We start from the raw sequence: 14,945 nt of genomic DNA on the forward strand, positions 1-14,945 counted from the left end.
ACTATGCTTTAATTATGTTCAATTTGTAACAATGAAAATACATCCTGCATATCAGATATTTACATTACGATTCATAACAGTAGCAAAATGACAGTTATGAAGTAGCAACAAAAATAATTTTATGGTTGGGGGTCACCACAACATGAGGAACTGTATGAAAGGGTCGCGGCATTAGGAAGGTTGAGAACCACTGCCCTAGATGTACCTATACATCGTTACTCCCCCAAAGTCCACAGTTTACATTAGGAGTCACGTTTGGTGATGCACATTCTATGGGTTTGGACAAACGGGTAATGACGTGTGTCCATCATTCAGTATCATACAGAAACTGTGTTTTAAAAATATCAGCTGTTTAAACTACTTTTTAGGAACTAACTTTGGTTATTGCTTAGCAGCGTTGGGGAAGGTCTGGCCCACAGGCTCTGTAAGGCCTGCAAGATCATTTGGTCAGGCCCTGTCAAGAAAGGCATTAGGGGTGTCTTTCTTGTAAGTTGATAATTTTGCATGGCCCTTGAAGGAGGTTATAAATATCCAAATGGCCCTTGGCAGAAGAAAGGTTCCCCACCTCTGGCTTACAGAATGATAGGAAGGCAACACTCAGCTTCCCTGTCCCTTGTCCTGTCTGAAGGCGGGACGGCTAGGTGACATCACCATGTTTTTCTGGCTCTGCTGCGCCTCTTTGCTCCCCATAGCTCCCTTGCTACCTGCTTGGCCTGGTGTAATCACCCCCCAGGAAGTGAAGGCAACTTTGAAAAAATGTACAGTATTCAAAGTATCCAGATATTGTCGCTTTCACCAACATGTAGAAAACCTCTTTGTAAAATAAAGTCAAAAAATGCCTTCTTAGTAGACTGTACTGGGAATTTTCATGACACTGAACTTTTGTGTAAGTAAATGGTCCACAGGCTAGAAGCAGGAAGCTATTATTAGTACCAGATTTTCCCATCTTTGTTTTCTCTAGAAAATAAATCCTTATCCTAAGTCAAATGGGGAAGCACAGTCAAAAGAGTGTAAGCAGACAACACCCATCACAAAAGAAACGACCAGATGTGCCCGCACCCCGCCTTCGCCTTCGGCTGCTCTGGCAGGGGCATCCTGTGTCGCCATAAGCAGTGACTTTTCCTGGCCTTTGTTTGGCTGGGGAGGGAGATGATTTAGGAACTGCTCCCAACGAGTGGGTTTCTTCCTTCGCTTTCCCTTCCCCTCCACCCAGAAATGCAAGCTCTTTCACTTCTTTCTCTTTACTTTACCTTAGCAGCTGTTTCTCTCAATTTCCTACAGATTAGGAATAGGAATTCTAGACATGTACTCAGTTTAACAAAATCCTACCACAACAAAATAGTTTAGCTGTCCTTGGAGTTTGTTTTAATGGGGTTTTACTTGTACTGAGCTGGCTGGGGAGAAAAATAAAACTGTTCAGAGGAGGAATGACGTGTGGTGGCCAGGGAGGAAGCAGATGGCTCTCTCTCCGTCCTCCATTTGGAAAGTGCATCACTTAGTTCTCGTCCTTTCTTTTGCACCTCAGGATTACTTTTCTCTTTAAGGTTTTTAGATTTTTTTTTTCTTCTTAAATTCTAGACAGAGATAGAAAGAATAAAGAAGGAGCTAGTTTTCTCTGGTTGGTTTATAAACGAATCCAGAAGCTGACTGTGGGAATGACAACTCCTATACATGTGAAAGAGGCCTGTATTCATTAGAATCCAGGGAGAGCAGCGGTGAACACACTGCTGGGGGCTGGAGGGGACACAGATGTCTGCAGGATGCCAGGAGCTCACCGGGACTGCTGTGCGCATGTCTTTATTTTAGAGGTTGGGCCTGGAGAGGGTGGTAAGGGGCTAAGGCTCCCTCCGCTGCAGGAAATGGGCAAAACTCCGTAAACATCAGCATATTGCAAAATAGGCTGGGGCCTTGATATGTTCTCGTAGGAGCTGATCCAGGCCGAGAGGGAGGGATGGGGACTCACTGTCTTCAGAAACGTGTGGGAATGATGCCCAGGGGAAGGCGCTGGCTCTAGCAACATGAAGAACCTGAGGGAATCGGCACCAAGCGACAGTCTTGACTTGAGGAGAAATTAATGAGGCGACTCCTCAGGACTGGCCTTGTGCCAGGAAGGCCGCTCTGTTGCAGTGTGATTTTCATCAGGGTGACGGAGTCTGTGTGGCAGAAAAGATGGCTGTGCAGGGGACAGGGCGCTCTCGTGTGGCTCCCAGAGCTCACTACGGGCGGAAGATGCCTATCCTGCTGCTCTCGGTCCCCACAATTCCAGCTGGTCTGGGTCAGGGACAGACCTGAGACACGCGCACTCGGTACCAGCAAAGACTCGTAGTGAGAACAACAAGCCTTGTCTACAGACAGGGAAACAATGACCTCTGGTCCTGGCTTGTTTTCTTTTCCCTTCTGAGTTCACAGTCTAGTAATCTCTTGAAAAATGGTATCAGGCTGCTATCTTTCTGACCATGGGACCAAGACAACATCGCGGTAAGTAGCAAAAGACGAACGGGGGACGTACCTGAGCAGAGCGGAGTCCCGGCAAACGTGGTGACATCCATCCTGTGGCTCAGGCTCTGGGTCGCCCCCCTCCAGTCCAAGCTGCCACACCCTTTCCTCCGCGCGGGCTCTGTTTTGCACGGGCTCAGCGCTTTCGCGCATAACCTTTGGTGCCCAGATTTCAACTTCTTCTCCTCGATCTCCGTCTTCAGCTTCTTGTTTTCCTGCTGCAGATGGACCATTACATTGTGGAGGTGGCTGGGGAAGGGAAGGGCACAGGTGGGTGTTGGTCTGCGTCAGCTCCTCGGTTCCCCACAGGAAAGGACAGAGAAAGGCACCCCAGAATGGAGAGACGTGGGCGCCTGGTTCCTTCCAGAGCGAGCCCTCTCACACATGCTCTGTGGGAATGGAGCCTCTGTGTGTCCCTGGAAGAGGCCAGGCCTGGGGTTGGGGTGGCTCCAGACCTACGGAGTCATCTTAGCTCTGGCTCTGTTTTCTCATCTGTTAAATGGGGATAACTGAGTGTGACAAATGATAGAGATTTGATTGGAAGAGCCAGAAGGCTGTTACCAACAACTCTGACCACGTGTCCTCGGTCTCTCATGGCCATGCCTTGGACTCTGTTCTGAGGCCCGAGTCCAAGTTCTTTCACATCCCTTTGCTGAAAGGTGGGGAGCCCGGGGATCCGGCTCTGTTTGAGAGCTCGGGCGAGTAACTTATCCCCCTTTACAATGAGAAAATGGTGGCTGTAAGGCAGGTGACGGGGAAGATAACTCCACTCGCTGCTGACCCAGCTTTGACCATGAAAGTGAAGCAAGGCCCAGAGGAGGGTAGAGCAACAAGTAGAAAGAACTAGGTTCCCGAATGACCCTGTGGGACAGAGGAACCCCACCAACCTGGACTTCTCACCCCCTAGAGCTGTGCCTTCCATGTTCTATGTTCCTCCACTTGGAGATCTTTGTTACAGCAGCTTGGCTCCCACCCTAACTAACACAGTCTGCTTTCTGTGCCCGTTTCGTTCTCAGCATTTCTGACCTCAGAGAGTCACAGAAAGTGACAGTGGAAAGGCGTGTGGAGACCATTAACTCCCTTTTATTATTGTTGAGGCAGCTATGGCCTTAAGAGGTAAAGTGATGTGTCCAAGGTCTCACAGATGGGGTTAGGACTTGGGGTCTTTCCAAAGTCCCAGGCCTTTCCAGGGGTCTGACCCACGTATCCAGTGAGAAAGCCAGCCCTGGCTCCTGGCCAATCCTTCTACTTAGGACCCAAGCAGCAGCCAGGGGTGGTGTAGGATGACTTACTCCTTTTCACCAGTCAGCTTGGCAATGTATTGGACCTGGTCACGGAGCTTGTTTCCTAGCTGCTCATTGGCGACTCTGTAATAAAATCCACGAGAAAAGAGTTCCCAGACCCCTGTGAGCAGAGCAGGGGCTGGCTACACGGGACATTGGGTGTTCTCAGCAAGGCTTCTGTGGGGCCCCAGTCCCCAGAGCTGGAGCCCTCCTGGCCCCTGGCAATTAAGAGGACTCTTCATACTCAACTCCTGGGCAGATTCCCTGTGATCCCAGGAGAGTGCAGGGATCTAGGCAGCGAAGCCGGACCCCAGGCTGGGAAGAGGAAATCTGACCCTCAGGGACGCGCCCATCAGAGCTGCTTCTCTTTTACATCAGCAGGGCCCTCTAGCTTACCCCCAGGCCTTGGGTGTGGGCCAAGATGCGGTCAGCTTCCCAGAAGGGCAGTGTGTGTGTGTGTGTGTGTGTGTGTGTGTGTGCGCGCGTGTGAGAGAGAGAGAGAGAGAGAGAGAGAGAGAGAGAGAGAGAGAGAGGCTGAGAGACTATTCTTTGGCACATGTATGGGTCCTCGGTTTAGCCCAGGCCTTGGGACCTGGTCTTATTTTTTTCTTCCTTACTTACTTCTGCTCTTTTGCCCATTGCTCCATGTTGGTCATGATCTCATCATTCTCTCGGTGCAGCCTGCAGGCGTCTTTGAGCACAGGCCGCGGGGGCAGGCAACAGGGCTTTGTAGGAGAAGGAAATGAGATGGTAAGGGGTGGGAGCATGGGCCCGCCCCCTGCCTGCTCCCAATCAGGCCTCTCTCTTCTCTCTTCCTGGGAGAAGAAACACTGCCTCTGCTGGCCAGAGCTGGAACTGCCACAGCAGGACACCACCGCCAGCATCCAGGCTGCACCCACACAAAGGTGCCACCTCTGAGCAGCCACCGTTTCTAGTAGAGACAAAGTAGACTTGTACACTTATAATGATTTTCAGGCCAAAGGCATTATTGTTCTAAAAAAAAATTTGGTTAAGCCAATTTTTTAATATGGAAGGAAAAATATCTCGAGGAAGAGATGTCTTCTTTTTATTCCTTAATTGGAGCCAAGGCCCTGTGGCCACCCCAAGGTATCCTGCGGCTTCCTGCCATGAATTTCACCACTCAGGGTGCCAGGCATGGGGCACATCACACCCTAAGATCTTAGCTGACTCCACTGCAGGGAAAATGAAAGCGTCAGAATGGCTTCTGGGGGGAAACTGCCCAGTGGATTTTCTAAGTCAGGGTGGCTGGTGTACCTGACAGGGAGAGGGCATGCTCTCTCCCCTGGAATGGGGCTTTTGTTTTGCTCAATATCTCTATCAACAAAGCCACAGGAAGATGGTTTGGTCGACACAGATGCTAGAGCACCCACACCCTGCTTTGTGCTGAATAGAGCCGGTGTCTTTCCTTGCTCCCAGGCACCTCCCCGCTCGCCTTCCCCTCTCCTCCCCAAGGGCTGTCTGGTATCCAGGTGGCTGTAGGCAGTGCTGGGAGGAACTGGGAAGAAGTGACCACAAGCCGAGGAGCACCTACATCCTTCTCTTCGGCAAGGAGGTTCTCCTTCAGGGTGGTCATTTCCTCCTGGAAGGACCGGAGCTGCTCTTCCTTAGCGGCCAGCATCTTGAGGTCACACTGGTGCTGCTTCTGCCACTGCAGCACTTGGCAGCTCATCTCCTCCAGCTTCTTGTCGAAGGCGTGTACCTGCGCAGGGGCGCAAAGTGAGTAGGAGACCCCAGCTTGCCGCCGTGACCCCAGAGACCCGTGACCAGGCCAGAGGGCCCTTTTTCAGCTCTGGGATTTGTTAGGGGGCATTTTATTGCCAGTGGCCAGCAGAGGGCGCTGCTGCTCCGATCGTTGGCTCCGGGCCTTCAATTCACAGGACCCAACAAGGGGAGGGAACCCATTATGGCTCAGTGCTAAATGGCTGTGGGTGCAAGAGGTGACCTTGGGGACCTGGAACAGGAAGGCAGCCTGAGCCCCAGGCTGCTCCTCACCTCTATCTCACTCTGCTGATGGAAGCCTTGAAGTTTTTTTAATTCCATGTTGAGCTTTTTCATCCTCTCCTCATAAGCTATGATTTCCTCTTCCAGCTGAGCTTTCCTGTCTTGGGCCTGCATCAAGCTTCGGTGCAGGCTCTTGGTCTCTGAGATCGAGTGGTTGAGCTTTAGGTGAAGACAAAGGGGATGAGGTGGCTGTCAGAGCCCTGGGGGCCTCTCTGCTGCACCCAATGCTGAACCCTGAATGGAGAAGGGCTCCAACCCTCCCTGTCCTCTACCGAGGGCGGCAGACACCCTGTCACTTTCCTACTGCCCCATAGAGGGCGGGAAGTGACAGTAGTTGGTTTTCTGCATCCCACATTTCCTCCTCTGTTCCCTCTCTTTTTGGCCCTATGAATGGATCAGACATGGTCAGCACAGGGATGGGGCATGAATTTCCCTGATAATCCAGGTTTTGGGAGGACCTTGCCCTGGGTCACCCCTGGGCAGAAAGATGTATCAGGTTTGGCTTCCATCTTGCTCCTCCCAACCCTCCCCCAAACCCTGACTCAGAAGAAGTAGGCCTTCTCTGGACAGACATCCCAGCTCATGCCAGGGTTTGCCCGAGCCTCGGGGACAGTCAGGAGTGTAGGAAATTGGTTTCTATGCCTCTCCCAGCTCTAGGACATGTCTTTGTCCTAGAGATACAGGGCGTGGCCCACCTTCTCGAGAGCTTCCGTCAGGTCGTCCTGGCAGGCAGCTGACTTCCGGGATAGTTCCTCATAGGCTTCTTTACTGACCATGGTCTGCTGACAATGCTGCTCTTTATGCTTAGCCTTGTCCAGCTGGGCCTGCAGAAACGCTATGGTCTCCTTCTGAGAGGCGACCTTTGGGGAGGGGGAATATCACAGTCAAGGTTCATGGCTTTAGATGCATTCTCTGTGCCCATAGGACACAGGAGGAGCACTGGGCTCTCTTCCCTCTGCACTAGCCCGTAGAGCAGTGTGAGATAAAGCCCCCGTCTCCATCTCCTTGTTGTAAAAGGAAGAGCTGCCATTCCAGGCTCTTGTGCACTCCTCTCCCCACCATTCCCCTTCTGGTTAGCATGCCGCCCCCCCCCACCCCGCCCCCTTCCCTGGCCCAGTACAAGGACTCCTGGAGGTTCTGGGCCATGATGTGTCCAGCACATGAAAAGTCCCTTTCACAGACTCTGCAGCCTTTGATAAAGATCCAATTCTAGGACGGGAGACGTGATACAGTACCTCAGTTGTGTTCACTGTGCCTCACTTTGTTCCTGACATAATTCACTAGACTCACTGCACCATGAAATTAGGGCTGCACGTGCTTTCTTCGCTTACAGCTCAGGGCACGGCACATAATAGGTGCTCAGTAAATATTACTCTTCTTGGACTGAGTGAAATATGGCATTGGGCAGTGTTTGAAATTAGAGATGCATTGAATACATAGTTCTGGCAGAAGTATATTTAAAGACGGAAGTCCGTGTCTTAAACGTTGTCTTGAGTGTTCGTGCTAGTTAAAAGGAACTGAGATGGGGAGGTAGAGGGTCTCTGTTGAGGTCCTGGTTCTGTCATATACTTCATCTCTCTGAGTCTCACTTTCTTCTTCTGCGAATCGGGGTACTTTCACCTGCTTCACAGAGTTTTTGTGATGATCAAATGGGATATAAAAAGGGCTTTGTGCCGAAGCTGGTTTGGCTCAGTGGATAGAGCGTCGGCCTGCGGACTGAAGGGTCCCGGGTTCGATTCCAGTCAAGGGCATGTACCTGGGTTGTGGGCACATCCCTAGTGGGAGATGTGCAGGAGGCAGCTGATCGATGTATCTCTCTCATCGATGTCTCTAACTCTCTATCTCTCTCCCTTCCTCTCTGTAAAAAATCAATAAAATATATTTAAAATAAAAAGAAGTTACTAGGCACCTAAAATCTGTACCCCAATCTTTTGACCTTTGGAACTGGTGAATGGGAGAAGTGTTAGACTGTATTTTTGCCCCTATATTTACCTATCGGGGGGGGGGGGGAAGTTAATCCTAAAGATGGAATAATTTGGTCTTCTGCAAATAAAAGTACAGTTTGTGGAGACTTTGGAAAACCATGGAGTCAACTGGGTCTGCACAGTGAACCAGGGGAGTTGCTGGAGAAATTACAACCCACCGTAAGCTCTTGATAATTGGTGGCCGGATTGAGAAATGTCACCAAAGAGGTGAAATACTAAAAATAAAGATGGTAAAAATATCACAATGATGCTAGACACTGAAATGGAAGCTTTATCTAAAACTTCTCTAATATGGGTGGTTTAGTTTAGGAAAAGATACTAAAAATACTATATATACATACATGTATAAAATTAAAGAATCAAAGAGTTTTAATGAAGTGTTCTCATAAAGATCTGCTCTCTCCTTGCCAAAGACATTAGACCTGGATGGTTTTATAGGTGAAGTCCACTAAGTCATCCTACATTCCTCACTTTCTGTCAGTTAGTCTGGTTGATTCTACTGCCGAAACATATCCTGAATTTGCTGATTTCTGTCTTAACTGACAACACTCTAACTTAGAGAGCAATACTTTCCCAGCTGGTTTCCTCACTCCCAAACTGACCCTGCTCCCCAATCCATTTCCACACAGTAGTTGAAGCTGTATTTTGAAAACCGAAATCAGATCAAATCATCTTTTCTGCCCCTTGAGGAAATTTCATCAATGTCTATCAAATGTTCTTAGAATAAAACCCAAAATTTCTTAACAGAGGCCACAATGTCTACCCCTACCTATCTTTCTACTCTCATCCTATACTAATATCCTTCTTGATTACTATATTACTGGCCTTACTTCACTTCTTAGAACATTCCAAAGAGTGATTGAAAGAGTGATAGATATACACCGTCAGGATTTATACTTGGGATGCAAGGATGGGCCCACTTGATTAATTTTATTCAGCACATTACAGGGAATATCAGACTGAAACATGAATTCCATTAACCTTAAAAGCAAGAAAGGATGCTACTGTTGAACACCATACTTTAGGTAGTGTCTAATGCAATAAGGCAAGAAAAATGAGTAATATATGTTACAAAGGTTTAGAAAATTGTTGCTTATAAATGATCTAATCGTAACTTAGAAAATCTATGAGAAGCAACTGAAAAAATACTATTGCTTATAAGTGAATTTAATAAGATATCCAAATATAGAATAAAAATACATTAGCTTCCTTAGTATTTAACAGTAACCTATAATAATAAAAGCATAATATGCTAATTAGACCAGGTGACCTCTGGATGAAGCCAGGCCTGTGAGGGCTGAGGCAGCTACTTAGGCAAGCCGCTGCAGCTATGGGGGCCGAGTCCCTTGCACGAATTTTGTGCATCTGGCCTCTAGTTAATTATAAAATACTAGAGGCCTGATGCACGAAATTCATGCAAGGCACTCAGCCCTTGCAGCTATGGCAGCGTGCCTTGGCCATCGCAGCTGCGGCTTCGTCCAGAATGTCGTCTGGAAGGTGGTTCGGCTGTCCAGTCTAATTAGCATATTATGCTTTTATTATTATAGACTAGAGGCCCCGTGCACGAATTTGTGCATGGGTGGGGTCCCTCGGCCTGGCCGGTGATCAAGACCTATTGGGAGGTTGGCCAGCCGGCCCTCAGATTGGGGCCTATCAGGGGGGACAGTTGGCAGGGGGTAGGGACTGTGGGAGGTTGGCCTGCTGCCCACCCCCCCCAATTGGGGCCTAGGGGGTGGGACCTCAGGAGGTTGGCCGGCCAGAGATGGCACGAGGGACCACAGGAGATTGGTTGTGGCCACATTAGGTTAGTGGATGTAGTATTAGACAGATGTAATTTAGAGCTCAGACCGCTGTAATTTAGAGCTTTTCACCACTGCAAAAAGTTCCATGTGGCAGTGCTGTTCCTACATTTAGAATAGTCATAGTATTTTAAAGTTAACTTTAAAAAATATTGTGAAGGAATCAGAGCTGCTGGTCTCTCATTTGTATCCCAAGAGACCACCTATTAAGATGTTCTAACTGTTTCTTGCCCAGAAAGATGGAGTATATTCAGTTGGGGAAAGTATTGCCATTCAGGATGAAGGGAAAAGAGGTTAGATGTTAGACTGAGATGATCCAGGTGCAAATACTGGTCCATCCCATCACGTACTAATTAGTCACTTTAGGCCCAGCCTTTCATGTTCCTGTAAACTGAGGATCCTAGTATTGCATGTCTTGTTGGGAGTAGAGCAGACAGAAGGCATGTAAAGGACCTACGTCGACAGTCAGTAATGATGACTGAACGCAAGCACCGTGCCTCGCATATGTTAGGTGCCGTTTGCTCCTCTCTGTCACCTTTATCTGTGGAATGAACCGTAACCATCCCCCCTCCCATCCCCTTTTTGTGCTTTGGTATTATTTTTGGAAGTGTTCCCTAGCAAATTGCCCCAAACAATGGATTCACTCAACTCTGGTCTCAAATGCAACAGCAGAGGACTCGATGCCAAAGCCCAGATAGTCTGGGAGCCCTACCAGATGTTTGTAAATAAGACCTTCCACACGTGGAAGAAACATTTCTTTGGCTGAGCAACTGGGCACTGAAGGGGCATCCCCTTCGAGGAGGAGAGTGGAGCTGCGGGTCCCACAGGATGCCCTGGGCCCAGCAGGGAGTCGCATTTCTGTGGTGGAGGAGAGCTAGAAGCCCAGTTCAGCCCAAGGGACACAGGGTCAAAGTTTCTTACTCCCTTGGGGTTTCTGTCTACTCACCTCATTGTTCAGCTCTTGGATGGTTTTCTGGGAGGAGTTCTGTTTGCAGAGAGTGGTCTCCAGTTGTGTAGAGTATTTCTTACTCTGTGCTTTGACATTCTCATTTTCCTCTTCCAACTTCTGCAAAGTCTCTTTGGACTGTTCCCCAATTAAAGAACAAGCCCAGAAAAGAGGTATTACCCTCAGACTCCTGTAGAACCCCGTTCCTCCTTTCCTTACCCACAGCTCCATTCTGCACTCTGTGGTATCTCAGGCCTTCTCTCTCCTCTTCACTTGCCTTTCCCACCCTCCCTCCCGCCCTCCTTCCTGAGGTCTGAGTACCCACTGTCGCCGTTTCCCACCAAGCCTGGCTAGGCTCGTGGCTGGCCCTGTATTCATGACCTCGAGTCTTCCAAGATTCTCCTTCTTACCATCTTTTCTTTTTTTTTTAATTCCTGTCGGAGTGTCTCAATCTCTACCTCCATCACCGTCTGCTGTTCTTTACTTTTTTTCAATTGTTCCCGTTTCTCCTCTAGTAACCTTGTTACTTCCTTAAGCTCCTCTTCTAGAGTGATTTTGGTGCTGGTTAGCTCCCTGTGCTGAGAAAATAAAAACTGAACTGAAAGACAGTTTTAGACTGTATATTTTTGGAAAAGCACACAAACAAACTCAGACAATTGTACACAGAGAGCAGCTGAAATAAATATAAGGACAGCTCCCTGGTTATTTGGCATGTAAAAGTTTCCTCTTATGTTCAGCAACATTTTACATTTTTTCAAGTAGATATACCAACTTATTTTATTTATAGAACCAGCTTCCACAGTATCAACCTTCTCTCCCAATTACCAACTCTTTCCACATAAAACCTCTGCGAATAAAGTTTTAAAAAAAAAATCTGAGAAAAGACAAAAAGAATAGTTCAGAGATCAAAGACTTTAACTTAGCTGACAAGGATAGCTTTTGGATCCTAGAAAAACAACAACACATTGTCTTTTGACTCGTTATTTATTTATCCTCACCCGAGGATATTTTCCCATTGCTTTTAGATAGAGTGGAAGGGAGGGAGGGAGGATGGGAGGGTGGGAGGAGAGAGAGAGAGAGAGAGAGAGAGAGAGAGAGAGAGAGAGAGAAACATTGATGTGAGAGAGATACATCAATTAGTTGCCTCCGGTATACACCTGACCAGGGCCGGGGAATGATCCTGCAACCCAGGTAGGTGCCCTTGACCAGAAATAGAACCTGAGACCCTTTGATGTGCAGGCTGATGCTCTAACTACTGAGTGAGTAACACCAGCTAGAGCTGTCCTTTGACTATTTTTAAGCCTAGCACTTGAAAAATACTTATTATTGGTCATGGGAACTGGAGCTGACTGGCTGGCTTAGCATTCTAACACAAATTCCGGACAATTCATTTGCCACGGATTGGTGGTGGCATCTGCCCAAATAAAGACCAATCTATTTAACGTTAAACGGAGCCAATGCCTGAGCTGGCGGCCTCCTTGCCCTTCATACCTGGTATTGTAGAGTTTTGATGCGATCTAACTGTTCATTTAGTGCCATTTCCTGCTCCGTCACTGTCTTCTGAAACTGCCTCTTTTCCTTCTCTGAAATTTCAAGCTTCCTCAGGGTCCCAGAGAGTTCCAGGGTCAGCTCCTCTATCCGTATCCTAAAGCGAAATGGCAGGAAGTAGGAGGGCGGGCTGTGGTCTGTGCGGGCGGACTGTGAGCTGGTCGCGCGGGGCTCGCTATCCCACTCCTGGGTGGTGGCCCGTTGTGTCCTGGCTGGCTCACTAGGGATGGAGCCTCTCTCTGGAGGTAAACCTGTGGTACCTGTTGGATGCAAGTTCCTCCCCAGACACCAGGGACTCCTGCAGCTTCTGGAGCTCTCTCTGCAGCTCCTGGATGTTGTCGGCCTTCTGCTTCTCCAGGAGAATGCAGTTCTGCAGTTTCCTCTGGGAATCCTCCAGGTTCGTCTTTGTCAAAGCGGCCTCCTCTTTGTACTGGGCTGCCTCCTGAGCTGCAAAGACAGGAGACAAGCCAGGGGCACGTCCTCGTGAGAAGGAAGGATGTGTGAAGAGCAGACTCTCAAATCAGGCCAGTTAAATAGTTCGTTCCTTCATGGTGTGACCTACTTCAACCTCCCATCTGTCCTCATTTCTCTCCATTTCGTTATCGCTCTTAAGGAGCGCTTTTAAATCATCTGTCTTCAATTAACCTTCAGTTGTGGTCTCCTTCTTGACTAAAATGAAACAAATTGATAGGCATGGCTCAGTGTATCTTATGAAACTCATCCTGCCCTTGGGCACACGCCCTGACCCTCTAGGACAGTGGTCGGCAAAATCATTAGTCAACAGAGCCAAATATCAACAGTACAACGATTGAAATTTCTTTTGAGAGCCAAATTTTTTAAACATAAACTATATAGGTAGGTACATTGTTATTAACTTAATTAGGGTACTGCTAAGCTGGCCTTTGCTAAAAACAACCTCAATCTGATTGAGGTACGTTTGCTGAGGTCAACCCCTTCCAACTCTCCCATCCACACTTGTCTTGTATACCTGTTTCGTCTATCTCATTTCGTTCATCCTCTCTATATGTCCAAACCATCTCAACATGCCTTTCTCAATCCTCGACACTACATCTTCTTTCACTCCACAACGTTCACTAAAATTAACTTAATAAACTTTACTTAAAGTTTTAAGTCTTAGTTAAACTATAGGTACATTGAATAAAATTTGATTGAATAAAAATGATTAAATATCATTATTAAGTATGATATTTATTGATAAAATTAAATTCCTTACAATTTACCAATTGCACTGTACGTGCATGCCCGCACGTGGTATTTTGTGGAAGAGCCACACTCAAGGGGCCAAAGAGCCGCATGTGGCTCACGAGCCGCGGATTGCTGACCACTGCTCTAGGAGCTTAGAGTCTAGTGAGGGAACCATAGCTGCCCCTCTCGATAAGACAGCACTGTAATGTTAAACTTGCAAAGACTGTCAACTCAGGAAGCACGTCACTGTAAGGACCGTTGGAGGTGGACTTACCGAGGAACAGAGGCGGGGCGGGGGGGGGAATTCCAGGTGAGAGGAATGTTAGAGTAAATGCTTGTTGAAGGGAAGGGGAAGGCCTGAGGGAAGAGGATGGGCAGAGACTGGTGTGACTGAAAGGAAGCTGGGTAGGAGTTCTGAGAGACAGAGCTGAGGAAGTGCATGAACTAGAAGGGGCTTTGAAGGACTTTGAGAGAAAGGTTTAGACTTGATTTTTGGGTTCTTGAGCAGGGACTGGACATGGAAGGAAAGAGTACTTTAGGAACAGTGTGAAGGATTAGAATGGAGAACGACTTCTGGCAATATCCTTTGGCCCACGTCCTTGCCTTCACTGGGCACGAAGCTGCTTACTGGAGTTTATGCCAAAAATATCCCCATTTCCAATGGTTTCTACTATCATTTCTACTTTCAGCATCAGTCTCCTCCCCATTTTTCAGCCTAGGACACTGGAGGAAAGGTGGTATCACTATGGAAATAATTATACACCTTGTAAGAAGGGGGGAAAAAATTTTAAAGCAGGGAAGAGAATAGGTTCAGTTTGAGGAATGCTGAGTTAGAGGGGAAGGTGAGTTGCCCAGGGGGAGCGAGACTCTAAAAATAAAGACTGGTCACAGGTGTGAAATCAGGGCCTGTGCCTAGGGCCTAGGCTTTGGAGCCATCTGCAAGGCAATGCAGCTCCAAGGAGGAAGGCGCTCACTGAAGACCAAGTGTAGAGGGAAATGAGAAGAAGGAAGAGGGCAGGGTCTTAGGGATGAATGATTCTGAGCAGGGTGCGGGGAGAAAACAGTTATGAGATTTGTGGGACCTGTTGTGTCTCCAAAGCTAAGAAACACTTGTTGAGGTACGGTGGCCCACAGCACAGACACACAGAGTCAAAGGAGGGTGAGGAAGCCTGGCTTCGAACCTTTTACTTTTTTTCCAATTTCTATTATCACATAACACAAAATTTACCCTTTTAAAGTGGATAGTCCAGTGGTTTCTGGCATCCTCACAAAGGTGAGCAACCATCATCAATATCTAATTCTAGATCATTTTCATCACCCCTAGGAAACTCTATGTCCAAGGCAAGAAGTTACTGGTGACCTCCGAGAAAGCAGTGGAACAAGGACACAATCCATAGTGCAAGCTGCACAGAAGAGAATTTTTGGAGGCCCTTCCACCCCCCCAAAAAGGGAGAGAGAGAAAATAAAAAAACTAGGGAAGGAGCCCTGGCCGGTTTGGCTCAGTGGTTGGAGCATTGGCCCATGGGCTCAATTCCCAGTCACGGGCACATATCTCAGTTGTGGGTTTGATCCCTGGCCTGATCAGGGTGCATAATGGAGACAGACAGTTGATGTGCCTCTCTCACATTGATATTTCTCTCTCTCTCTCTCTCTCTCTCTC

At 48.0% G+C, this 14,945-nt stretch overlaps 1 protein-coding gene across 1 annotated transcript in view; it reads right to left on the bottom strand.

Moving 5' to 3' along the window:
- Positions 1 to 1,742: 1,742 nt before the first annotated feature.
- PMFBP1 (polyamine modulated factor 1 binding protein 1) overlaps positions 1,743 to 14,945 on the bottom strand; it is a 43,288-nt gene continuing 30,085 nt past the window's right edge. Inside the window, exons 11-21 of the mRNA XM_015558791.1 lie at positions 12,340 to 12,526; positions 12,023 to 12,176; positions 10,942 to 11,109; positions 10,532 to 10,669; positions 6,497 to 6,661; positions 5,793 to 5,960; positions 5,332 to 5,499; positions 4,401 to 4,504; positions 3,789 to 3,863; positions 2,510 to 2,745; positions 1,743 to 2,153 (exon numbers count right to left, since the gene is read on the bottom strand). Coding sequence (XP_015414277.1) covers positions 2,011 to 2,153; positions 2,510 to 2,745; positions 3,789 to 3,863; positions 4,401 to 4,504; positions 5,332 to 5,499; positions 5,793 to 5,960; positions 6,497 to 6,661; positions 10,532 to 10,669; positions 10,942 to 11,109; positions 12,023 to 12,176; positions 12,340 to 12,526 — 1,706 coding nt within the window. The 3' untranslated portion in view covers positions 1,743 to 2,010. The remainder of the gene's footprint in view (positions 2,154 to 2,509; positions 2,746 to 3,788; positions 3,864 to 4,400; positions 4,505 to 5,331; positions 5,500 to 5,792; positions 5,961 to 6,496; positions 6,662 to 10,531; positions 10,670 to 10,941; positions 11,110 to 12,022; positions 12,177 to 12,339; positions 12,527 to 14,945) is intronic.

Source organism: Myotis davidii, unplaced genomic scaffold (genome assembly GCF_000327345.1).
Source record: "Myotis davidii unplaced genomic scaffold, ASM32734v1 scaffold453, whole genome shotgun sequence".
Classification (NCBI taxonomy): domain Eukaryota; kingdom Metazoa; phylum Chordata; class Mammalia; order Chiroptera; family Vespertilionidae; genus Myotis; species Myotis davidii.